The 27,544-nt window shown below is 43.4% G+C and overlaps 1 protein-coding gene across 1 annotated transcript in view; it reads left to right on the forward strand.

Annotated features, from left to right (window-relative positions):
* The window catches only part of LOC138487325 (uncharacterized), a 2,513,852-nt gene that overhangs the window by 2,221,398 nt on the left and 264,910 nt on the right, over positions 1-27,544 (forward strand). The window contains exons 88-89 of the mRNA XM_069613924.1: positions 17,608-17,699; positions 22,787-22,883. Of these exons, the coding sequence (XP_069470025.1) occupies positions 17,608-17,699; positions 22,787-22,883 (189 nt within the window). The remainder of the gene's footprint in view (positions 1-17,607; positions 17,700-22,786; positions 22,884-27,544) is intronic.

Here is a 27,544-nt window from a genome sequence, read left to right on the forward strand (position 1 = left end):
CTCTTAGTTCAATCTATTTTGCGTGCTCATGTATCCAACAATCACCGATATATTTTTGAATTTTCAAAATGACACCTCTCTGCATCTTGTGAGTGCACATTCTATGTTGTCAGCCATTGATTATGACATCTTAGTGTATTTAACTATTTTCAATAAGTCTCATAATGTTATGTTCTCAGACTTCTGTCTCTGGATAATACATATGTGTATGAGGGAATTGGATGTTGTTTCCTTGTTCTCTAGGATTTTAGCATCAGATTGGACACTATTTGTATAATCTCTTTCAGTATTTATTTATTCAACAGTCATTGATATATTTTATCTTCCTTTGCATATAGAAACAGGGTTTCACAGATTGGACACCAGGAGGGCCTTAACATTATATCTAGCCAGGACAAGTGTATATAGAGTGGATGATCAGCTTTTCATTGACTTTTCTGACCAAAGGAGAGGTAAAGGAATTTCCTAACTAGCAATATCCAGATGGAGTGTACTCTGCATCCTGACCTGCTATGGGTTCCCCCACAAGGACATCCTGGAAGGCTTAAGGCACATTCTGCAAGGGTGCAAACAACTATGTCTGCTTTACCAAGGGGATTCCTACTGTAGTAATTTGTCAAGCAGTGACATGTGCTTCTCTCCACACTTTCACTCAGCACTAGCACCAACAATGCTGCCCCCCGCTACCTAATCGACAGAACTCATAGATGCACACCTAACAGACACACTAGATCCTCAAATGCAAATCTGCTCACAGTTCCCAGATTCAAACGAACTAAAATGGGTGGCAACAGCTTTCTGGTGAAAGCAGCCCAACATTGGAACTCCCTAGCGCCTTCCTTAAGGATTCCTCAATCCTATACCCAATTCAGACATAACTACATCCAGTGGTTAAAACTCAATGACTGCTAACTGACTCCCAACCTTACCATGCCACTGTAAACCATGTAAATATGTATATTCTTAAACTGTATATCACTGCCTCTATTGTAACTGTTTTTACCTATGTACTCACTGTAAATACTGTACAGCATTGTAACTAAGCTGAGAGTATCCTTGTCCGCTCCTGCGCCCTCTTACCCTCGGGTCCGGCGCGGAATATAAGTGAATAAACATAACTAGCATTTAGACCCCTTCGCTGGTGTGGACGTTCAACTGTGCTGGTTGGTGTTGCAAAACATCCTTTTGTATTTCCTGTCTTGTCATCACCCTACCTAATATGAGGCCTGGGTACAGCTGTGGGAGTTTTTCAAAGGTGGGGTATCTGCGGGATGAATGTATCCATTAGAAGAACAAATCACTTGCCTATAGGAATGTTTTTTCTGATTGATATGCATATGCATCCAACCGATTCCTCATTGCTCTTTCGCCTTATTCGCACTATTCGGATTTTCTGCAATTCTCCTTCCCAGATATATTTAATTGGAGTTCTTTGCTGCAGCCAGTTCCAAATATATATCTGAAAATAGTGCTTGAGGCTCTGAATATATATGGACCCAAAGTAAGCTCTGGCATGCATCTGCACCAAGGGCTCATGACAATGACCTTTCAAAGATGTGAAATCTGTGGGAGGAATATTTGAAGCAATCAGAAACAATATTACAGCAGGTAAGTAATGTGTTTGTCGCTCTATGTCTCTGTCGCTCTCTGTGAGAGAGTGTTGCTGTGTCAGGTGTGCATTAAAAGCATATAATTTCAAGATGGATTGTATGATAGAATCCTATATTACTTGTTTGACATACCCATATGAGAATGGAGAAATGGAGAAACAGAAACATTGATGGTTCCTGACTGTTTTGCATCACATCAAAGATTGATAGATAGATAAATACTTTATTTTGGTTTACACAATTAACAGCAATTAATTTTACAGTATATTTTAACTTGATTGTTGTTAATAGCTTGAACTGCAGCTATTAACAACAATCAAGTTAAAATATACAGTAAAATTAATGTAAAAAATATGCAAGTTAAAACACTTAACATTTTCTTGCCATATGTTTAAAGGCTGCATTCATATATTTGCATGAATCATTAATAAAACGAGCATCAACACAAGACAAGACGAACTTCATAGCATCAGAGACATGCCTAATATTATTGCCGCTAAAACTACTTCTCAACCATAAGCATTTTAGATCTAAGAGTTTGCAGCAAATAAATAAAAAATTGATTAGATCGTCATCAGTGCCACTTTCAAAAGTGCAACGCTTTGTGTTGAACAACCACGTAATCCGTGCCCTCAGTGGTAAGACATTCAGTTGCACCATTGCAATGATGCGTCTTTGCACCGGAGAACGAATGACACTTAACAGAAAATGCTCACAATAGATGCAGTGGACCCTCATCAAGTAACCTAGTGAGCGTAAGTTTGGCATGCTATTCATTGCAAGATCAAAGTTTCTCCTTCTTGTTTGTAATCGAGCCACCCCTTAATTCATCAAAAGCAATTCCCCATTGTTTGCACAAGATGGACCACTTGTTAAGCCAGGGGTAAATAGCATAGGTCGCAGCATTTGCCAATTCTTCCCTGACATTCACAATATTAGGGTTCACCAACGAGACAGAATATACTTTGCAAAAAAACTCTAAAAACCTAAATTTAGCCTGAACGCCAAATTTTAAAAACCCTGGTCTCCAAATCAAGGGGAGACCCGGGGGTACTGGACATCAGACCCAACAGCTTTCTCAACTAAATATATAAAATATGATCCAAGGTAGTGCAGCTCACGCTTCTCCAGGTCTCACTGCAGTACAATATGGCAAAATAGATATTGGTCTCCAGCACCTGAATACATTTATCAAAACGGAACTCACCAAATGTTTGAAAGAATCTTCTAATCCCACCCAGGGTTGTCCTTAAATGACTTTCTACTAATGCTAAATGTGCAGACCACAAACGGTTACTTGAGAACGTGACATCAAATAGCAATATGAATCAGTCACACTTAAATTCACATTGTATATACACCAATTATAATTGTTTGCTTTTTTAGAGCTAAACACATTGATCTTTGTTTTTTTCAGATTTAATTTTAGACTGTTAGCTTTAAAGTACTCGGGTGCATAGGTAAGACGGCTGGGAAGTCCCTTTGGGGTCAGGTCTTATAGTATAGAATCATCTACATAAAGTATAGTAGGGTACATTACCCCATTCAGACTTGGAGGAAATAGGCCTGACAGATATCGGGCAGACATATCATCAGATAGAAAAATGATGATTAAAAGTGGAGCCAATGGACATCCCTGGTGCACACCTTTTTTAGTAAAGAACTCGCTTGAAGGCCCTGCTCTGGGGTAGCCGCTTACAGAAGCCATAGTATCCAAGTATAGGCAGACAATCAGTTGTAAAAGAGAAATTGCAACACCCAATCTCTAGAGTTTATTCCAGAGAAGTGGACGATCAATGGAATCAAAGGCCTAGTTCTTAAAAGCCTGCATGTACAATAACCCTTCTTATATTCACGTATTTATCAAAGATGGTTGAGAACACAAAAGCATGGTCTGATGTTGAAACGCCCTTTCAAAATCCGGCTTCATAAATGGGAAGTATAATATTTTTCTCAGCCCATGTCTCTAGCCTGACCAACAGGCAATTGATAAACATGTTTGAGATACTGTCTAATAATGATATGGGGGGGTAACAATGGGGATGCAGCCTAGTGCCCTTTTTAAGGATTGGTTTAATCAAGACCAAGAGTCGGGAAAAGTCACTGATGCAGCAGTTGAATTAAAAAGGTTCTAACAAGACCAGTGACCACCTTTCAGGAAACCACTTAAATGCTTCTGGTCTAATGCCAAGCAGACCCATTAGCCCCTGTGATGGCTCTCTCCAGTTTATCAAGTGAATAGATCATTTTGGGAACATAACAATGTCCACAAATCTTAATATTTGACAAATATGTCTGTAATAAAAAGGTTGTACTCTTTAATCACTAATATACACTTGGCTTGGTGCTCATTCACTTTTTCACAACACCCACTCTAACATTAAACCTTTTGTATGCATAGTCAGTATATGTTTATGCAGCAAGCCAAAGGATTTGAATTTGGGGTTAAAATAGCTCCAACATCTGCCAATCCATGACTGTCTTGTTTATATTGAATTCTACAAGATGCACATGTATATATTATATATGTATATATATATGTAATCACTACCAAATGCAACAATTAACTTGTAGTCAGACTGTTTGTTGGTGAACATTCACGCGACCATCCACAGGAAGAGAAAGCCTCTGAGCTGCTGCTAGCAAAAATAATTCATTTCATTGAAGAAACCATATATATAAAACACGTCAACTGCCAACAATTTCAATATGTTCCTCTGCACAAATAAAGGCTTTGTTTTTGATTGGTGAGACTTGACTGTGCCTTTTTTTGCAGCCTTCCCACTGTGGTCCGCTGCTGCTCTCTGGAGTGCTTTCCGCTCACGTGTACCTCCGTACATTGTTGCTTTTCCAATATATATATAAATCATGAAAAGTAGAAACAGCCGGGAAGCGACAGGACTACACTCCAAGGATGTTAGGACAAAAAAGAAGAAAAGGAATGTATATGTTACACAGAATTTGTATGAATGAATACAACTGTATACTGACAATGGCAGGGTACAAAGGGGAAAAGGATGACACATTTCGCACTTCCTGAGTGCTTGTTTATTGTTATTGTTTTTGTTATTTTGCATTTGTATAGCGCCTTATATACCATTGGTATGGTCTGAAGGCGCTGGTAGGTTGAACGCCCTTGGGAACCGAAGTTCATATCAGTAGAGAGAGTAGAGAGAGTCAAAAGGGTGCGTGTGGGCACCGGGTATGTGTGCAGCTCGTGCGGTATCCGTGTAATAGCTGCATTCTAGCGGTAGGTGTGCTGGTTGAGAGGTCAGGAGTATCTTTTTGTTCTGGCAGGATTTATCCAGACAGGAAGTGGCTGCGTTAGGCCCGAGGAGAACGCCTGGCTGGGGGGTGTGTTACCAGCAGTGATTACTTAGAATGCTGTGGAGTGAGCGGCGAGTGTTGGTATGAGAACAGTTATACCGAATTGTGTCATAGTATCACTGTGTTCTAGTTGAGTGGTGATGTAAGGAGAGAGTAAGCGCGGTGGTGGGATAAGATGGGTTATATACCCTTTCACATATTCCCTGCATTCCAAATCATACTATATATGTTGCGTGCTCCAGTCCGTTCCATGCACTCCTATCCACTTCAATGCATCCCAGTCTGCTCCATATATTTCGGTCACGCATTCATGCATTCAGGCTTGCCACGTGCGTTCGAGTTTGCTCCGTGCGCTCCAGTTCTCCATGCATACTCCAGTCATTGTGGGTTAAATGCTCTTTAAGCGTTCTCTGCGTTCCAAACCATACTTTATACGTTACGCAATTCTATGTGCTTCAGTCCGTTCCATGCCCGCCTATCCACTCTTGTCTGCCCCACGCGTGCACTCTTGTCTGCCTCAAGCATGTACCCACTCACCCCCTCTACCCACTCACCCCTCTACCCACTCACCCCCTCTACCCACTCAACCCCTCAACGCACACAGCCCCTCTACACGCTCAACCCATCTACACGCTCAACCCCTCTATGCGCTCAACGCCTCTACGTGCTCACCCCCTCTATGCACTCACCCCCTCTACGCTCTCACCCCCTCTACGCTCTCACCCCTCTCTACGCACTCACCCCCTCTACGCTCTCACCCCCTCTACGCACTTACCCCTTCTACGCACTCATCCCTTCTACACACTCATCCCTTCTACGCACTCATTCTCTCTACGTATTCTTCCTTTCTATGCGCTCAACCCCTCTACGCAATTCAACCCCACTACACACTCATCCCTCTATGCATTCATCCCTTCTATGCACTTATCTGATCCCCGCACTCACTTGCTCCCCGCACTCATCTGCTCCCCGTACTCATCTGTTTTAAGCGCTCGTGTCTTTCACGCATTCAACATCAGTATCCTGTCCTATATATTCATCTCTACACTCACCTGTTCTATACCTTCATCCGTTCTGTACACTCATTCACTCTGTACACTTATCCACGCTGTACACTTATCCATTCATATGCTCTATCTACTCATCCGCTTTATCCATTCAACCACTCTGTACACTTATCCACTCATGCGCTCTAATACTCATCCACTTTATCCACTCATCCACTCTATTGACTCATCTGCACTATCCACTCATCTGCCCTATCCACTCATTCTCTCATCCGTTCTATCCACTTGTCCGTTCTATTCTCTCATCCACTCTATTCACACTATCCACTCATTCGCTTCATCCGCTCTATCCATTCACCCCCTCTATGCACTCACCCCCTCTATGCACTCACCCCCTCTATGCACTCACCCCCTCTATGCACTCACCCCCTCTATGCACTCACCCCCTCTACGCACTCACCGCCTCGATGCACTCAACCCCTTGATGCACTCAACCCCTCGACGCACTCAACCCCTCAACGCACTCAACCTCTCGACGTACTCTACCCCTCGACGCACTCTACCCCCATGACGCACTCTACCCCCACGACACACTCACCCCCACGACGCACTCATTGCCTCTACGCACTCATCCCCTCTATGTACACACCCCCTCTACGTACTCACCCCCTCTACGTACTCACCCCCTCTACGCCCTCACCCTCTATACGCACTCATGTCTTCTACGCACTCAACCTCTACGCATTCTTCCTCTCTACGCACTCATCCCTCTACGCATTCATCCCTTCTATGCATTTATCTGATCCCCGTGCTCATTTGCTCCCCACACTCATTTGCTCCTCGTAGTCATCTGCTTTCAGGACTTGTGCCTTTCATGCATTCAACAGCGATATTCTGTCTTATATGTTCATCTCTACACTCATCTGTTCTATACCTTCATCCGTTCTGTACACTCATTCACTATGTACACTTATCCACTCATACGCTCTATCAACTCATCCCCTTTATCCACTCATCCAGTCTGTACAATTATCCACTCATACGTTCTAACACTCCTCCGCTTTCTCAACTCATCCACTCTATTCACTCATCTGCCCTGTCCACTCATCCGCCTTATCCACTCATTCTCTCAACCATTCTATCCACTTGTCCGTTCTATCCTCTCATCCACTCTATTCGCTCATCCGCTCTATCCATTCATCCGCCCTATCCACTCATTCTCTCATCCGTTCAATCCTCTCTTCCACTCTGTCCACTCCTCCGCTCTATACACTCCTCCGCTCTATACACTTCTCTGCTCTATAAACTCCTGCGCTCTATACACTCATGTGCTCTGTACACTCCTGCATTCTATACACTCCTCCGCTCTATACATTCCTCCGCTCTATACACTCCTCCGCTCTATACGCTCATCCGCTTTGTACATTAGCTAGGTCTACACACTCTTCACACTTTCATATTCGTGCGTTGACCATATTGATGTGCTGTACATACTCATCAGGTTCACATACTCGTCTTTTCTACACACTTATCCCGTATACGCTCATCCGTTCTGGACATTCATCTGTTTTACTCACTTCTGCGTTCTACTCGCTTCCCTGTATTACGCGCTCATCCGCTCTACACGCTTGTCTATTCTACACATCCAGCCGCTCTACACACTCATCCACTCAACATGTTCATCCATTCAGTACACTCATCCGGTCTACATATTCATTCGATTCCCACAATCATTCAAACAATATAGTAATTCATCTACGCCATTCACTTTGTTCACTCTGCATGCATTCTATCCATTTCGGGAGTTTAAATCTCTTTCCTGTTCCCGTATGATTTACACTTATTAACCATTTCACTGCTTTGATCTACTTCATTAATTTAATTCTGTTTGCCCTTCTAGATTACATTGGGGGTCGTTAGCTGTCAGTTTCTCGCATCAGGTGGTTTGATGGATTGGTGTCATTGAGTTACTGTTGGTCTGTTTGGGTTAGTTTGGTACAGGTTGGTTTTCAGCAGTCTGCGGAAAGCCATTAAATCCTCAGTCTGGCGGATCTGGGGTGGGAGTGAGTTCCATAGCGCGGGGGCCAAGGCTGAGAATGATGATCCACCTAACCTAATTGAGTTTGTCTTCGGAAAACTAGGAGGCCGGCTGAGCTTGATCTTAAGGTGCGTGGGGGGTTGTAGGGTTTTAGCTTGTCTTGAAGATATTGACATCCGGTTTTATGCAGTGCTCGATGGGAGATGCACAAGGTTTTGAAAGTCACCCTGCGGGCTACTGGAACCCGGTGCAGCGTCTTAAGGGCTGGGGAGATGTGGTCTCTTGGGCCAAGTGCAAGAAGCAATTTGGCTGCCGCGTTTGGAGTTGATACGCGTGGACTCTGAGGTATACGGGGTTTGCGTAGTCCAATCTTGATAGAACGATTGATTGGACCGCAGAGAGTCTGTTGGGAAAGGAGAGATATGGAAAGATGCGCCTAAGGGTTTTAAGGTGGTAGTGGCAGGACTTTGAGACGTTGTTGACTTGGCGCGAGAGTGTTAGGTCAGAGTCAAGGGTGCATCCAAGATTTTTCACTGAGTTGGAGGGGGTCGGGGACTTGCCCATGGCGGATGGCCAGGGTAGTGGTTGTGGGAGAAGTTCAAGGTTGCCACATACCATGATTTCCGTTTTGCAGGGGTTTAACAGGAGGTTGCTTTTGGTCATCTAGAGTTCAATGTCAAGGAGGCAGGAGGCCAGGTCAGGTCTGCAGTTGGGTCTTGAGTTCAGGAGTTTTAAAATTAGTTGAGTGTCGTCGGCGTAGTTGTAGCACAGAATGTTGTGCGAACAAATTATTGGTGGGAGGTCATCCCAAATTGAGGTTAGGGTGGTTTCAGTTCCGTGACGGGCTCTGAAACCTGATTGAGCGGGGTCTAGGAGATTGTTGGCTTCGACAAAGGCATTTAATTGGGAGTAGGCAGTTCGGTCAATGAGTTTGGCAAGGAATCTGGTGTTTGAGATGGGGTGGGAGTTTTTGGGCTTGAGAGGGTTGAGCGAAGGTTTTTTAATTAGAGGTTTGACATAAGCCATAGTGAATGCGTCGGGAAAGATACCAGAGGAAAGGGAGGTATTTATGATGGATATTGAGTGTTCACCTGAGCAGGTAGAAGTGAACATTTCTTTGAGGGTTGTAGCTGGGCAAGGGTCAAGTGGCGAGCCAGATGGTTTGCGGGCAGATAGAAGTTAGTGAAATTGCTCTGGTGATATTGCACTAAAGGATTCAAATGTTGGTTGCGTAATGGTTGCATCTGGTGGGGTGCCCGGAATGGGGGGAGAATTTGGTGGCTAGAGTATTTGTTCTTTCGAGAGCCGTGGTGAAGAAGTGGAGGGAGAGTGAGTCACACAGTGATTGTGAGGGAGTCGGGACGGTCGTATTGCAAGCCGGATGGGTGAATTCGGAGATGATTTTGTGGAGTTCTTTGCTTGGGTTTTTGCAGTTTTGGATTCGGGAGTTGTAGTGGGCTTTTTTTGCTTTCCGGATTTCGGCCTTGTACTGATAAAGGTGTTGGGTCAAGGTGGCCCTATTCACCTGGGTTTTGTCTTTCTGCCATTTGCGTTCTAGGTATTTATATAGTTGTTTAGTGATCTTCAACTCAGGAGTGAACCATCTGGGGAAGAGGCCGCGGCAGGTTGATGGTTTGCAAGGGGCTGTGAGCCGCGTCATAGATGCATTGAGCCATGAGTCAAAGGCGTCAGGGGTTAGTTGTTTGTTCAGTAGGCAGGTAGGTGGTGGAGACTGGAGGAGTGCGCCGGCTAGGTCTGGGATGATTATTGGTTTTTTCCAGAATTTGCGTAGATTCGGAGGTTCAGATTCGAGTACGGGACGGCAGTCGGGTGAGTGAATGGTGAACGAGAGAATGAAGTGATCAGACCAGAGGACAGGGGTGGGCGGTTTTAAAGGAATCAGGGTGTTGGAGCTAAAGATGGCATCAAGAGTGCGTCCTTTGTAGTGAGTCGGGCCGTTTGTGTGGGGTTGGAGGTTAATTGCGTCCAAACCTTCGACCAGAGAGTGTGTCATAGGGTTGGTGAGGATGTCGAGCCATATGTTGAAGTCTCAAAGAAGGGTGAGGTTGGGGTGGTTTAGTTGAAGGGTGGCAATAGAGTCGCAGAGGTTATTTGTGAAATGTCTATCGTAGCCAGGGGGTCTGTAGATTAATAGGAAGCTGTGTGAGAGCGACGGGGAGAGGGATAGTCTAACGAGGAGAGATTCGCAGGATGGAATGGAAGGTTGGCTGTCGATGATTGAGGTGTGGAAGAGAGACTTGAAGACGAATGCTATTACTTCTCCTCTAGAAGGACGGTTCAGTGAGATGAGGGAGTATTCGGGGGGAAGGCTTCACTGGCGATTGGGCTGAAGTCGTCTGAGAACCAAGTTTCGGTGATGAAAACCAGAACTGGTTTGTCCGAGGAGAGGAGGTCAAAGATGCAGTATCTGTTTTTTGCTACGGAACGGGCTTTAAATAGGATGCAGTTCACATCGGGAGGCGAGGTTGGTCTCGGAGCAGGCGCGGAAGGTGGTGGTGGCAGAGGGAGAGGAAGCTGGGGAGGGAGAGGGGTAGAGTGGGAGACAATCGATGGTAATTGTGGGCGAGCAGCGGAGTTGGCGGATTTCGGGCGGGAATGGGTGGCTGTGTGAGTTGGGAAGCTCGGGATTGGCTCGGGGGATTTGAAGGTAGGGTGTGGGTGGTTAGGTCTTTCGGTTGTATTTGAAGAGAAGTCGAGGCAGAGGGGTTTCCGGCAGGGTGAAGCTACGGGGGAAGGAGGTGATTGGGGTACAGAGGTTGCGGGTCGAGACAGGGGAGGTGATGAGTGCTGAGAGATTGAGGGGGACCAGGTATGGTTCCTCTTTAGTTTCTTTATTGCAATTGGAGTGTGGGAGAGAGTAGGGGGGTCAGAGGTTTATGTGGCCAGAGGGGCCATATAAAATGTACTGGTCCCTCTTCAATGTTCGCAACACGCATATCTGGTAATGTAAAACATGCAATGCAGGAAGACTTGTTGGAATAGGGAACTGTGATTAGAAAGTCAAATTCCAACAGTAATTGCGTTATTTATACTACAAAACTGAGGATTATGGGACTAATTAAATTGATTAGCTAAACATACAAATATGTGTGGGTAAGCAATTAAATGACCAAAGTGGTCAAAATAACTATCAAGCCTCCACACTTAAACAAAAGAAAATAATGAATCCTGAAGTGCACAAATAAAGAATGACAACAATGTGGCTATTGGACTAAGCATGCTAAAGTACTGAAGTGATTTCTGCGTGCAATAAATACCTTTCACATGCTATGATATGATAGTTTATTTATATATCGCCTATACACAATGTGTTTCAAAGCGCTTCAAGGCAAGGGAGGGAACATGGGAAAATACAATGACATTCTTACAGGCCATGAACAGTAAGGATGTGAAATTGACTATCGTACTCGACCTGATGACATTTCAGATAGTGCAAGAGCTAAGACATAGATAAGGAAGGGAGGGGGAGAGTGGGAAGGAAATGGAAATAGACAGGTGACTACCGCACTAGGCCTGACAACATTTCTGGTAGAGCTGGAGAAAAACAAAAGGTGAGGGAGAGGGGTGCAGAAAGGGAGGGGAGGAACAAAACAAGCGACTATCATACTAGGCCTGACGACATTTCAGATAGTGCTGGAGGGGGGCAATAATGGGAGGGTGGAGGAAACAGATGAGGTTGCTATCATATTAGGTCCAGGGAAAATTCGGATAGAGTAAGTGCATAGAAGAAAGTAAGGGGAGAAGATAGGTAAAGGGAGAAGGAAAAGGAGGAGAGAACATTGATTAAGCAGTCAAAAAGAGTGGAGATGCAAGTGTGCAGAGCGAATACAATTGCAGAAATCAGTAGTAACACATAATGTTGCAAGCCAAGATACAAGATGAAGATGAGAACAGCATGGTTCAGGGCCACCATGAGTACAAGATGCAAAGGAAGTCCAGCATGAGAGTTGAGAAAGAGTGACGCCCCGTGAATGAATGAAGTCCATAAAAGTCAAATCCAGTATTGGCCACAAGACGGTGATGGTGAAACCAGAATGTATCAGGACAGACTCCTGCAGAAGTAGTGGGCGGGGCTTGCTAAGTGGTGAAAAAGAGCGGCAGGTAGGAAGGCAGCAGCTGGGCAGGGCTTAGGCCAGGTGACCTAGATCCACTTGCACCTGCTCCCCATCTGCAAAGGAAAAGAGGCTGGAGGGCTCCTTAAGTAGGGAAACAGAGCGGCAAGCAGGAAGGACCAGGTGGGTGGGGCTATGCTAATGGACACCAGATATGGACTTTATTAACCCAAAATGGGAAAAATGCATCTGTTGCATGAAATGAAACATCGATAACATCATAAGATCCAAAGGTGATACGCACAATCTAAATATTCAAGAATATTAAAACAGAAAAGATTCATCATGCTAGTAAATTGAATACCCAGCAAGGTCTAAATAGACATGATAAAGTGCAAATGCTCATAGCTGCCTCAATAGACATTGTAAAGTGCAACTGCTAATAGCCGCCTCGGAATAAAGTGCTAGTGCCAACATTACTCATAGGACCATGTCTGCTAAAACTAGAGGGAAACTTACCAAACAGCATGTTAATAGAAATTGATATGCAATGCAATGGAATGAATATAGCAAGGTAGGATGTAAAAAGAACTTCAACATACAGTATGAATAGCACAATCCTCATCAAACAGAGAAAACCTGCAATACATGTACAAAATCCTAATAGGCTAAAAATAATAACATGAACCCTGTAAATATAGTAAGTGATGATTGAAACCCCGAAAGAATGATAAAGCAAATAAAAAAAGAGCAGCAAAAATGACCAACAATCAATTACAAGACAAGAGGCAAAGCATCTAAGGAAAAGTCATGGATAGTACAAAAAAACAATTAAGTGTATAACTCCTCTTCAATGTTGTGACCATGCAGTACTTTAGTGTCAAAGTGCAGAATAAGCTTGGCCTCCACCTGGTGTATTCTTAAGGTTCTACCTCCACCTTGAGGATGAATAGCAATATGTGCAACTCCAAAAACAGTTCATAACTGATCATTATGTTCATGAAACTCCTTAAAATGCTTTGCTATCAGATAAGATGGGTCAGAGGTTTTTATAGCTCTCAGGTGCTGTAAAATCAGAATCTTTACCTTGCGTATGGTAATGCCCACGTACCATTTGTTGCATGGACACCACAGTACATATACAACAAAGGTAGTCTTGTATGTAATCTAGTGTTGAATTATCCAAGGTAAAGCAGTAATGGCGTGTTCACAGAATTTGGATGGAGTGGCATGAATAGACAAAATTCAGATATAATTTCAGAGACAATGGTTGCTTCCCTCCAGCCCATGGTGAGGTTGGCATAAGAGTGGGGAAAAAACTACCCATGGCCGTTCCTCGCACTTGATGGTAAAAAATGTCTTTGAATAAAAACACATGTGGTTAAACACAATTCCAACATTTCCAAAATCATGTTACTGTGTGACAACAAATTAAGGGATTGTGTTTTTAAAAAATATTTGCAGGCATTGACACCAATTGAATGGTCTATAGAGGTGTACAATGGAACAACATCCAAAGTGGCCAGGACAAGACCTTCGTCCCATAGGACCTCATTGATATGACATAAGAAATTCTTAGTATCTTTCTAATAAGAGGGTAATACAGAAACAAACATAATCAAAGTTTCATCAACACAATGGGATACATTTTCCAACAATGAACCTGACAAAGTGACAATGGGTCTCCCAGGTGGCATGACAAGTGATTTGTGAATTTTGGGCAAAAAATAAATAGTTGGAATAGTGAAGGTAGGGTGTACAAAAATGTTTACCAGATCACCATCAATCATACCAACCTCACTCCATTTCTTGACTTATGCCCTCAATTCTGTTTGTAACATGGAAAAGGGATTAGTGGACATCTCAGAATAACACATGCAACCTTGTAATTGCCTATAAGCAGCAACATAATCTTCTCGATCTTGCAAGACAATATTTTAACCCTTATCTGAGGGTTTAATGAAAATGTCTCTCAAACTTTTTAATACTCCCAAGGAATCATTTGGGATCTGTTGATGTTGTACCTACATACAAATGATGAAGTTTGTAGTAATTTACGTAAGTCTGCTATGCAAAAATCATGAAAGGCCTCCATGCAGACACCTGTAGGCTTAGGGGGATTGAGCTTCGATTTGACTTTCAAAAGAGAAGAACAAGTCCAACCAATGTTAATCAAAATCTTCAAAATTAATGTTGTCAGTGTCAAAAGAAGCATCCACTAAGCTTTCCAAATCGGACAAGGATGCAATGTTTGAAACAAGGAGTTCAGTTCCTCCCGCACAGGATGTCCAAGTTCCTCCTTTAGTGGAATGAATGGCAAAAACGTTTTCAATTTTAATTTGCAGAAAAATGGATCAAAGCCAAGCATGTTTGTTCATAGTCAAAGGATGAACTAGGGCAACAATTGAGCCCCAACTTCAAGAGATTAGTCTGCGATTCACTAAGTTGATAAGATAAAAGATTTATAATTTGCATGTTGGTGTTGGATTTTATTTCTTGCCTTGAGCTGTTTAACCTGCTCTGACGATCTGTGTTTAAGTTGTTGCCCGCGTTGGCCCCTGCAGGTTTTCTTCCACCTGGTACATTTCGTCCTTGACCTCTTGCATAACCCCTGCCTCTCTTTTGAGACTTGCCATCTTGGCACAGGAGCCGCATCGCGTCTAAAAAGTTAATCTTGAGAATGGGTTCATCACTCTCAGAATTCAAGGTGTCTGATTCCGAAGATGTTTCCACTGTAGGGTAAGATTCCCCCATTCTAACGGAGGCCTGGATTCATTGCGTAAAATATCAAAACGTTTGGCAAAAATGTAAACCCTACGAGTGTCATAATCATTCTTGTCTCTAATGAATTTTCAGTGTTTGCCCTTTGCTATTTCTTCCTCATAGGTAACCAAGCTGGCATCAATCTTTGATTTCAGTTTGTTGACTTCTTCAGTCATAGGTATACTTCTTAACTGGTTTTCAACTTCCTCTATGCGTTTTAATACTGCCATATGGTCTGACTTTAATAAATTCACCAAAATAGTCAGAAACCTTGCAGAGCATTCCATGCTAGCTTGACCCCATTCCTCAAGCATCAAATTATCTTGATCTTCAAATGATGGATTCGTCATTATACCCAAACCGATGTGGATCCACCCAATATTAAGATAGTTCCCACCATTTAGAAATCTCTTTTTTTGTGCTTTTCATGTTCTCTAAAAAGTGCCAATTCCTTGCTGACGACTACTTCTGTGGGTTTGTTGGTTGTGAATACATGTGTGGTCAAAACAGTTTGCTGCTCATTGAAAAGACTTTGGTCCTCATCACGAGTTGGGTGGTATCCTGGCAGTATTCCTTCCAGGATACCGCCTGCGCTAATAGCGCTACTGCCATCGGGTCCTGCCGGGACAGGAATTCTCCATTCCCCATTGGGCCAATTCCGGAATTCCCCATTTCCCATTGGGCCCAATGGGGAATTTTTGCCATGACTGCCGTCGGCGGTATTATCGTGCGGTAATTGCACCTAAAATCGACAAATTCGCCACAGATTTACCCCTAGCACAGAGCTGGGGGTAAATCCTGACAAACCCGTGATTTGACAGACCCTTAAATGCAGCAGAAATAGCGTTCCTGCTGCTTTTAAGGGTTACCGCCAAACTCGTGATGACCCCGTTTGTGCCTGGAGCAGCACTCTGCTTCCCCAGTACGTTGCATGTCAGGATTTTACATGTTTACTTATAGAAAAACAGATGCCCAAAAAAGACCTTGCCGCCACAGAAAATGCTGCAGTAGCACAGTGGCAGAGAAAATGCAAATGTTTTGTCGGTGATGAGCGAGACAGAGCAACGATTCCTTGTACATACAAATTGGTAAGAAATGGTAGCGTGCAGCACCTACATGGATCACAGCGATCTGCATCCTCCGACATAGCCCACAGAACTTCAAAAAGCATCTACAACGGACCACCAACTCCCACAGGTGCGGACAAACTTGCCCCTGTCAGCGCTTGAATGTGCCACTGGTGGCTGCAAGGGAGCCCATAACAGCGTAAACTGGTCAACCCGCGCCGAGGAACCAAATCCATTAAAAAAGCGGTGTCAGTCTAACAAGGTACGCACCGTGGAAACAGCTACGAGGCGGCAGGATCGCACTGCAAGGACTTTAGGGCAAAAAAAGAGAAAAGGCAAAACCGTTAAATATATTAAAACACAGAATTTTAATGAATTTCTAAAATTGTAGACTGACAATGGCAGGGTACAAACGGTAAAAAAGGATGACGCGTTTCTCACTTCCTGAGTGCTTGTTCACACAGGGTTCATGTGATCGAAGGGGCCATATAAAAAATAATGGTCCCTCTTCAATGTTGGCAATACACATTTATGGTCATGTAAAACATCTGCTAATGTATAATATGCAATATTTATATAGGCTCTGAAGAACATTTTAGAATGCCTACTGATTAAAGGTTATACAATAGTGCAAGTTAATTATACCATGAATCAAACATCCCTGACTTTTTGCAGGTTCAGCGATTACTGTTACTGCATATCCAATTTTACTGATAATTACACGATTTACAGACTCATATTGCACTCACTAGAGAGTTCAAAGGAAATACAACTGCCCTTGACAACGAAAACAATCTAGCAACCTTCAGAAAATGTAACATTGTTTAATCTGTTTAGCGGAAATTCATGTGGGAATCATTTTAAAGGCTTGAAATCATCTCAAGACATGCTTGACATACTGGAGCAAACCCAGGGATTGCAGTGTGGCGTGATGCTGCCTATGTTTTGATAGAAAAACAAACGTAATTTTTTAAGGTTGAATATAGAGTTAGGACCCTGGCATTAAGGGGTTAACGGCGCCGTAAAAGGTGTCGGCGCCGTTAAGCCCTTAACGCCTTACTAAGAGGTCCCTTTGCGGGACCCGACCTTAACGGCTGGTCTAGACCAGCCGTTAAAGTAGGGGCTCGCAAAGGGACTCTCGAGGTAAGTACGGTACCGCAATTTGCGGTACCGTACTTACCGCCTTCCCCATTCCCATTATGCCCTATGGGGCAAAAATGGGAATGGGGAAGGGCCATGGTGGCATGGGGAATTACCACCCTGCCAACCTTGGAATGGGGTGGTAATTCCCGATTCCGCCATGGCGGACTGCGGCATCGACCATGGTGCTAGTAGCACCATGGTTTTCCGCCGGAGTCCTAATGAGGCCCAAGGTGTTGCCAGGATAACAATGTCTGAATTAGTTTGCAATTTCTTTCCTTTAGTTTTTTCTAAGATGTATGATAAGCAGTTGCTCATTTACTCACTGAAAGTAGTCAGTGTACTTCAGCAATATAGTGGAAATTAGCACTATGACCACATCCCTTCAGAATCAACATGCATAATCCATTGTTAAGCCACAGACATAGCATGATGGTTTCAGGGCATGGCCTTCCTTGGAATACATTGTGCATAGAAGTGTATATGCACCATGATGCCTTTGAACATTCCTTGTGATTTGTTGACTTTTGTAACTGGCGAGCAAATTCATTAGATGGTGTCTTCTTCTCCATTGTTATTCAGAGCCTCAGACTGAAGAGAGTCATTTCTGTGTGTGGCTCACAACAGAGCCTGGAGGATCACTCCCAGTGCATTTTGTGACAAGTATGAAGAAGGTTAGTAGAGTCCTTTAATGTTAATGTTCATGCCTGTTTTCTAGTTGTTTGTTTTGCTTTGCAGATCAGACGATGACTTTAGTGACATTGATAGCCTCAGTGTATTACACATGTACCAAGCATTGTGAATGGATGAATACATGGAGAAAGAATGAATGTAATGTATGTAGCACAATGCATGTAACTAAAGGTCTGTAGATATTATGATTCACTGCCTGCTCTGAGATGCTGTGGTGGAATATATCAGAGTCTAGATAGCTGCGATGAACAGGAATATCCATTGGATTGATTTAATCTTTGGTAATTGCTTTATGCATCTTGATTATGGTACTTGCTTAAGGGGCCAATTTAGCCATTTTGGGAAACTGGTACTAAGTGACACTCCACAAAAGGAATCTATGGCAATTGTGGAAGTCTCATTGACTAAGGCCATGGATTTCTTTTTCCGAGTTCATGGTGCTTGGGCCGCCTTACAAGTTCAGTGGTGCAGGAAAAAAGTGGCAGTAAATACATTACTGCCACTTTTTTGGGCGGTGATGGAATTACTGCTGTTCTTCCCACACTGATGAATTATACATTTGGAGGTAAAGTGGAAGATTTACCTCGAGCAACAGCAAGCTGGAGGTAAATCCTGCACTTTACCTCTAAAAATCGGAGGATTTAAATGTGCTGTAAATCTACCGGCTGTAAATCCACCAAAGATCCCCATGGAATCCTATGGACGTAAATATGGGCAATTAAACTGCCCTATCACCACTTGCAATACTGTGGTAAACCCACAGGACCAAGTGGTGTAACGGTAATCAGGTTTGGTTTTAATTCAATGGATTTATTGACATATTATCACCAAACTCCTAATAAATTCATCTTTATCAGATTAGCAGATGCCATCTCAAGTGTATAAGGGCTTCCTGATACCATGTTAAACAATATTCATATTGGAAACACTATGTGATGGCTGTGGCATCTAGCACCACCCTTTAGGAAATCTATTGGAATTCCTTTTGCACATGAGCAAAGAGCCTCATGGAACTCAAGATTGTCTCACATGCAAATATTTATGAATACAGTACAAACTGGCTAACGTAAATCTGCAATGCTCACAGAAATCTTCTAATTTGCTTCTGTGAAAATGTTCGAGAATCACAACCCAAGAGTTTAAAAATCTCTTTGCAGCTGAAGAGCTGTTGATTATGGGAGTTCTCAATGACTACCCTCTCTAGGACTCAATCACTCCCCAAGGTTACTCGTTAAGTGGCTCTAGCATCAGCTGAAAGTTTAGTTTCACACTTTTTTCAAAAAGCTTGGTTATACCTCAGATGTTTATTGAAGCAATTGTGGATATTATGGGAAGAAGATACAATCAACACAGTATTCCCCTTGCTAAATTGCTAAATGTCACTTTCATTACACACCACACAAATGCTACACTAGTTTCATGGCATTCTTGAATCATCAAAACATGCTTTGAAAGTTGGGGTCATGTGGTTAAGGTTACAACAGCAAAGTATTCATTCCTCAGCAGAACACAACAGTCTTTAATTGTAGTCATAGTAACCCAAATCCATCGAAGGTAGTCATTTACTTACTTTGATAGCTAGCTAGTGGGTAGACAAAAAACATCTAAGGTGAGCACCTAACATTTGGTTACAGAATACAAAATTATTTTAGTCCTGAAAAGGAAGTGACTGGTCAGTCAGTTTAGTTTGGATGGATGCCATATCATGAATACACTTCTTATGTCACTTGACATGACATCTCCAGTTATCACATTAATGTATACTAAGGTATGCAGATGTATAAGTGGTTAGTAAGACTGAGGGTACCTTTGCTCAGCCTTGCTTGTGGCTCATACTGAATACCCTGTGCAATATCCAGAGTTACCAAGGGATCCCGCCTGACATACCAGCAGTTAATAGTGGTACCCCGCCGATTCAGGAGACACTGGCTGCTGGGGTTCTCTCTGGTGAGCCAATAACAGTCAGAGAATATCCCAGCAGAATGTGTTGTGCTCTGGTGGGTTCGGGGGCCCAACAAAAGGACCAGTTCACTTTCTTTTCCTTGTTGTGGGTTTTGTTAGGCTACGGAGGATGAGTTCACAGGGCAAGATCACAATTTGTGTTTTACACATGACTGTGGTGCTGGCTCTATATCTGTGTGAGAGGGTCGCATTGAATTGAGGCTGCAGCTTTGTTGCATCAGTGGCTGCACAGTTGAAAAGGATTGAAAGAATTTGTGAAGGGAGTTAAGGAGTTACATGGAGTGAAAGGAGCTAGTCCAGAATGGAATAAAATCAATGTACCAAATGTTGGCCCACGTGGTTTTGAACTGCACACTTAGGTTGCTGGGACACTGTCATAAAACCTTACGATGGAGGAAATCCAATTAATCATGTTCCACCTTGGTGGCTTTACATACTTGAATTTCTTTTATCTGCCGCATAAAAAACACAGCCATCTAAGAATGGGCCACTTTCCTTATTCAGTCTTCTGTCATTGGGTCATTCATTGAATACAGGACAACATGTATTTGACACGGTAGAGATTCATGGAAAATGCATCTAGTCATCACTGATTTTAATGTCAATGGTACCTGATGTGACAGTGTCCCTTTCTTGACTCTAGGAGTTGGCAGTGGGGGTGGTCAAAAGGATCGTCTACTGCCCTACCTAGTGGATGAGGGGCCCGGAGGATGCACACAGTTTCTCAAGCTACCCTCACTATGTCCCTTTCATAAGTCTGATACCCATCCCATGAAACTACCATGACTCTCCCTGTAGAGGATGAGGAGGCTAGCTTTTCAGAAGCCCACATCATGAGTCCCTTCCATCTTGCGAAAAGCTCCACTTAATTCCACCAAACTCCTTAAGTATATTGAGTATTGTGAATCCTTCCGTGTGGAGATGGTGCATTGTCCATGTAAGGCCCTTCCACAACAGATGGTGATGTACAGTAGCCAGTTAGCACTGAGAGCTTATCTGGCTGTGTCGCTAACCCTGATAAAGAATTCTCATTGACATAACTATGAAAGCAATGCAGTTATAAAGTTGTACTCTGCAGCTTGCTCTCTGGCATGAAACTGCGTGTGCGCTCCTCAAACTTAGACACACTCTAACTTGTTACTTTCACAGTGTGGAACATTGCAGATGTTGAAATGCTACATAACCCATGCTGATAACACTTGCACGTTACACCTCGTGTAGATTTAAAAGCTGGCAACAACTCACTGATGCTAGAGTTATGGCCCTTAGCAGTCAGATTTTCATGAATGGACAACAAGGTGGCAAGAAGGGGTTTGGGGAGGAATTCCCATTACTTGTTCTGATTGACATTATTGAAAGCTGAGCTGATGTCCATAAACCCCAAATACAGTGGTGTGCCATACACTAGCACATGTTTATCTAAAATCAAATGTAGATGAATTGCCTGCTCTATGGTTCCAACTCCCCTGTGAAAGCCATTCTGCTCCTCAGCCCAAATACCAATGGACAATTAATTTAATCTCCACCTGCTTTCTAACAGGTGCAGGACTTTTGCTCCACAACTACTATTAACTAACATTTGGTCTGACAACAACAACATGGTGCGGCCAATTACAGACACTGGGCCTCATTACACATTAGGCGGTAGGGGGTTAACAAGGCCGGTAGAGCTGCCGGCCCCGTTAACCCCCTACCGCCTCATTACGCGGTCTCCTCGCGGGACCCGCTAAAGTTAGCGGGTCCCGCGAGCAGACAGGATGCAAACAACGGGCCCGTCATTAACAGGCCCGTTGTTTGCATCCTCCCCATTCCCATTGAGCCCTATGGGGGCTCAAATGGGAATGGGGATGTACCAGGTCCAGGTTCCCTGAATGGGGAAATACCGGGCCCTCCAAGGTCGGAATGGCCTGGTATTTCCCCATTCAGGGAACCCGGACCCGGTAATATCCTTATATTTTAAAATAATTACAAGACTTTTCCCACAGAAACTACTAATAACTAGTATTTGGTCGGGCCACTGAAAGATGTCACAGGCACAGACACTAACTATAATCTCCCCCTGCCAGCCAAGAGTTATGGAACTTGTTCTCTGCCACTGTTAACTAGTATTTGATTCCTCCACTAAAAGATGGAGAAGTCTCTTACCCGCACTATAGGTTATGCAATGTCCTGCCGTCAAACAATCTTCTGGTACACTTGTCACTTATGCTTATTTCATGTAAGCTTGTCACTGGGATGTGGATGACAAAGGGACGTCTTATTTTATTTCAATATCCTAAGTGTTCTCAACTATCCTATGTTCTTCCTGTCCCTCATCTGAACCCTGTTTTCTCTATTCATACTCTTTTACCGTTAAACACCAGACTCGTTTTTCCTGAATCACTGATTACATTTGGTACAACTTAATTTATCGAACAATTTGCAATATTTGAGTGTTTCGCTTTATGTCTTAAATATGTCTTCTTGCCTTATTGGTGAGTTGTTATTCCCGAAGTTATTGTAACATAATGCAGGCGTTTCTTTTCTCTCAACTCCGTCTTAAGTATATGTTAACACGTTGGTTCATTCAATATAATAACATGCGTGCAGCCCCAATTTCTTTAGTTTACGAACATTCTTTAGTCTACAGAGAGTAGTGCAAAGTGGCTTGTGGTAGTAGCTGCGATGTTTGGAGCAATGCAAGTTTCTGTGTTATTCCACAGCCAGTTGCTTTAGGTATGCAATTGATATATCCCAATCGATTCTGCAGTGAACGGAGGTTACAGACGGATTTTATTGGTTCTTACATAAAAACTATAAGTATTAAACCTCCCAATCACTTCTTGGTTGCTCATAACAGTATCACATTGAAAATAGGGATATGCATACGTTTTCTTTGTTCCGCTTTGTCCTGCATTTATCGATGTATTATCTATCAATGCAATTCGGTGCCTTATACCACCATTTCCGTGTATGACCTCGCTCATTGACCTATTATTTACATTCTCCTGAAATGACAAGGAAAGCTTCTGGGCACTAGTGCTTCATTTTCGCATATGCACCTGCATGACATACAGAAAGCAACTGATTAAAGTCACTTTTACAGCTGGAATGTTGTATTTTGCAGGTATCCTGGCATATATTTGTGTCAGACCATATCGCCAAAATGGCTGTGCTTGGTCCTTTGACATCTTATGGATCTCCAGAAGTGCTAATGAAAGTTGGTGAGTTCATTTGCATCTACCATGCAACAGCCTGATTGGTTCCATGCCTTTTGATCTTTATTTTTGTGCCATTTCTTCTTTTTTATATTCCGTGTATTCTTTTATTTTATGTTATTTCATATTTTTAAATACTGTAATTCCCCATAGCCCCATTTCTACTCCCTTTCTGCTTCCCTTACTCATTTTCCTATCTGGTTGAGTGTTATTTTTAATGACTTTATATTTTCGATGAAAACACATGTCACCATTTTAACTAGGTGGCTGGACCTCTGGGCCTTCATCCCTGCTTCCAATACACTATTTCAATGAATGAAACAAGACGTGTATTCTGTAGTATCTGCACCCTATACTTATAGGTAATCAATCATTCGACCAATACTGGGAAAAGAACATGAACTAACATGGATTGGCAACTCCACATCTGACTATCCCTCATGATCTGTCCGACTGTGTGAGGACCTAGCAACTCCTGTATCAGAAGCGCAAAAGCTACAGAAAAGTATCTTTCACCAATTTATTTTTGCACTCCAATTTGAATACACCATGAAACAGATCATTTTGAATTGTTTGTTCTGTAAGTTCCTTCCACTTCTGAACATTTCCGAAAGGGTCACTGTATTTGTGACTGACACCCTTTCATTGTTTACCTACAGCAACCGTCTATGACAGAGAATTAGCATTAACTGGGGATAGTTGAAAAAAAACAATTATTTGCAAATTATTTCCCAGAAAAGTGATAATCTAGAGATGCCTTAGGCAGAAGTGTAATATGTTGACTATTTGCTTGAGCTTCATTCTGAATGAGGTTTGATTTTTCAGTGGCAGCTCTATGGCTTAGAGTAAATTGGGAACGGTTGTGGGTTTTTGGCATCCAACTAAATATAGCAAGCATATCGATAAGGTAGCCATTTTATTGTGTGGTTGTCAGAAAGAACAACTGGTGGAGGCTTCCCTGTTTTATCCTATTAACAAAATCATTATTGCACTAGGTTTGTTTAAGGTGGAATTACAAAAGGCCAATGCAGCAATCTTTCTGATTAACAGTTTTTTTTTAATCTGCAATGCAAACTGATCCGAAAATATGTTTAACACGTTTTCATCCTCGAGGACTGGATGCGACAGCAATTATCTCCCGGCCTTGACTTTATATCAAGAGCATTGCGCAGTTGGGGCGTTTGGCGGTTTGGCAGAGCAGAAAAATATGTCCGGTAATTCTGTTCTTGCCACTTTTTCTGCATTGCCAAATGGTACATTTTGGCAGATTTACCACCGGCAGAATTACTGCATGGCAAATCTGCTGATTTTCAGAGGAAAAGTGGCAGATTCACCTCCAGCTTGTTGCTGGTGGTAACTCTTCTGTTATATCCATAAATCGGTGGATTTACCGCATGGTAATTCTGCCAGTGATAAATCTGCCAAATCCACCAAAAATCCCCATGGAGTCCTATGGACTCCAAAAATGGGGAATTACCAAAAATGGTAACTCAACTGGACCAAGTGGCACGAACAGTAATTGAATTTTGCAGTATTTTCGTGGATTTACTGCCGGAATACCGCCAAACTCAGAATGGTGAATTCTGATGCTAGGGGGCAGGTAGATGTGCTATTATTACTCTACAATACCCTATTTCTGTTTTTAAAGGAAAATACATGCAAGCATGTGCTATGGAGGCATTGTAAAGTTCACCTAGTATTGTAAACTTCACATATTCCATGGTCAAACTTAGCCCTTCTCGGTCAGTTATTTAGGAGATGACAAGGTTTGGGGTGTGTGCAACGTAGTGGTCCTACTTACTCAAATGAGGTGTTCATGGCCACCACTGCAAGCTGACAGTCTGCTCACATCAACAAAGGCTTAGGCTCGTTGCTGAATGGATCATCCCACTCCCGCGGCTATCAATGTCAATACCTCACCAGTCTGGTGCATTAATGGTTAGTTACTTTTTTGTTTTAAAAAAAAGACTTTGCAAGCCTTTTATCCACAAAATAGAATAGAATTCAGCTGCCATGCCTGGGGCAAAAGTAGCTCATGGATGATTCCCTTTTGATTGATCCTGATGGTCTGCCGGCAGCGGTGGACTGTGATGAGGCCACCAGCAGCCCGGCAGTAAAGGACTCTAGCCCATGTTTAAAATCTTTAACTATTCCTGTGCACTCACAGTATAGTGAATGATTTTACGCTCTTCATTATTATTTTTATTATTATTATTATTATTATTATTATTATTATTATTATTATTATTATGGTATTTATTGAGCGCAGACCGGGCTTTGAGAAGCAATGGAGCACTTTACAGAGGGATACAGCAATTCAGATGCATAACTGAGCGCTTTTCAGAGGTAACAACAGCACAGATATACAGCCTGGATAGGATACAGAGGGGCAGAGAGGAGGGGTACAGCTGTACAGGGTGGTGGGGACGAGAGGGGCGGACAGCATATAGCGAGTCAGGTGGTGCGACAGGCAATGTGATAGCCTAGCTGCTGAGGAGGAGAGAGTCCTTGAAGAGGTGGGTCATGAGTTATTTTCTGCTTTGTAGGCATGTGGGGGCGAGTCTGGTGCTGATGGGGAGGAGGCACCATAGTCTTGGGGTGTAGGTAGAAAAGGCTTGTTTTCTGGTCCTTTCCTTTTTGCAGCTGCAGATTTCAAATCGGCATATGTCCTGGCTTCTGGTGGTGCGCTGTCCACCGGAGATTCTGAGTTTCTCCACGAGGTAGCTGGGTGACTTGAGGGCGACTGCCTTATAGATGATGCAGCAAGACTTGAAGGTGGTTTGTGCGTGCAGTGGGAGCCAATGAGGTTTCATGAGGGCCTGGGTGATGTGGTCAGATCTGCTTAGACCCTTGATGAGGCATGCAACCAATTGTAGGACACTTCTCAGGGGCACAAGCGAGGACGACGGGAGGCCGTTGAGGAGGGCATTGCCCCATCCAGGTGGGATACGACCAGTGCTTGAATGGTGAATGTAAAACTGTCAGTAGGGAGGCAGGTCTTGACTTTCTTCAGGAGGGAGAGCTGATACCAAGCGGTCTGAGTTTTCTTAGCTATGTATCTCTTGAAGGAGAGCTGTTTGTCAATGAGGAACCTGAATTACATGGTGCAGGAGGTGAGCTTGGGTGTGAAGCCCTCAGGGTTCATGGTTGGTAGCCAGGTCTGTATGTCTGGATGTTTGGTATTGTTGGTGAGGAGTAGGAAATTGGTCTTGGAGGAGTTGATCTTAAATTAAGCACTGGACATTCAAGACTGGATAAGCACCTGTGGATGTTCTTGATGGAGTCGATCTTGAGGTGTAGCTGTGTGTTGTCAGCGTACTGGTGGATGTGGATGTTGTGTGTGGCTATGAGGGCTCCCAGCGGCTCCACGTATAGATTGAAGATCACTGGGGAGGATGGAACCCTGCGAGACTCCTCAGGTGAAGGGTAGCATTGTGATCTAGATAAGTCCATCTGAACAAACTGCCAGTGGTTGGCGAGGTGGGACTTGAACCAGCACAGGACAAGGCCGCTGATCCTCATATGCTGGTGTAGGGTGTCCATAAGAGCCTGGTGGTCTACTGTTTTGAAAGCAATAGAGAGGTTGAGTAGAACCAGGAGGCAGTGGTGGCTTTCAACAAGGATGTTATGAGCACTGTCAACCACCTGTATGGACGCTGTCTCTTTGCTGCATCTGTGTCTGAACCCAGAGTGTAGGTTTGGAGGAGATTTTTGGTGTCGACGTGTTGCTGCAGTTGCATGGCTAGCGGTTTCTCAATGATCATACCTAGGAAGAGAATATGGGTGATGTGGCCATAGTTACCGAGGTTGTCAGGATCCACAGTGGGTTTCTTTAGTAGAGCGATTATGTGTCCTGTTTTTAGGGTCGATGGGAAGGTGTCTTGAGTTAGGTAGTTTTTGATGATCTCCAGGTAGAGAGCTTCTGCAGGGAGGGTCATGAGGATGTATGCTGGTAGGTTGTCGTCTGTATACAATGTGGCTTTGAGGGTGGCAAGGATTTCTACCAGGTCCTCTGTAGAGAGTGCCTTGAATGTTGTTCAGGGTGTGGAAATTTCGCGAGGAGACACAAGTGGTGGATCTGTGGATGCAGAGCTGGTGTCTATGTGCTGGGGAATCTTCCTGATTTTGTCGATGAAGAAGGTGTTGATGGAGATGGATTTTTCTATTGAGTGTGGTATGGCAGGGTCGGGAAACAGGTTGAAGCAGTGCTTCACCGCTGTGGAAAGTGCTCTGCTTGTGTTGTCAACTTTTGGTATGTTGTTCTGATAGTAGGAAGCCTTGACTGTTTTGATTAGTTGTCGGAGGGTTGCTCAGAGTTCCTTGAAGAGCGCCAGGTTGGATGCGGTCCCGGAGTGATGCCAGGTTTTCTCTTGTTTCCTGATTACTCTTTTGCTGAGGTTGAGTTCTTGCGTGTACCAGGCTGCTCATGGTTTCGGTTTGCACGTACGTTGTTTCAGAGGTGCGTGTCGGTCTAGAGGCTGAGTGGGTGACATTGAGTGCTTCCAGTAGAGAGTCACAGTTCAGTTGGGGTGTTCATTCCATGTGAGGTGGAGGTAGGTGAGATCTTGCGTGATGGCTTCCACTGGGTAGTTCTTGAAGGACCTGAAGGTTTTGTCTGGTGGGTTTCTGCTTGGAGTGCTTGACTGGGGTGGTGTGCAGGATATTTA

The sequence above is a fragment of the Ambystoma mexicanum genome, chromosome 9 (assembly GCF_040938575.1).
Source record: "Ambystoma mexicanum isolate Mex_15411 chromosome 9, UKY_AmexF1_1, whole genome shotgun sequence".
NCBI lineage: Eukaryota > Metazoa > Chordata > Amphibia > Caudata > Ambystomatidae > Ambystoma > Ambystoma mexicanum.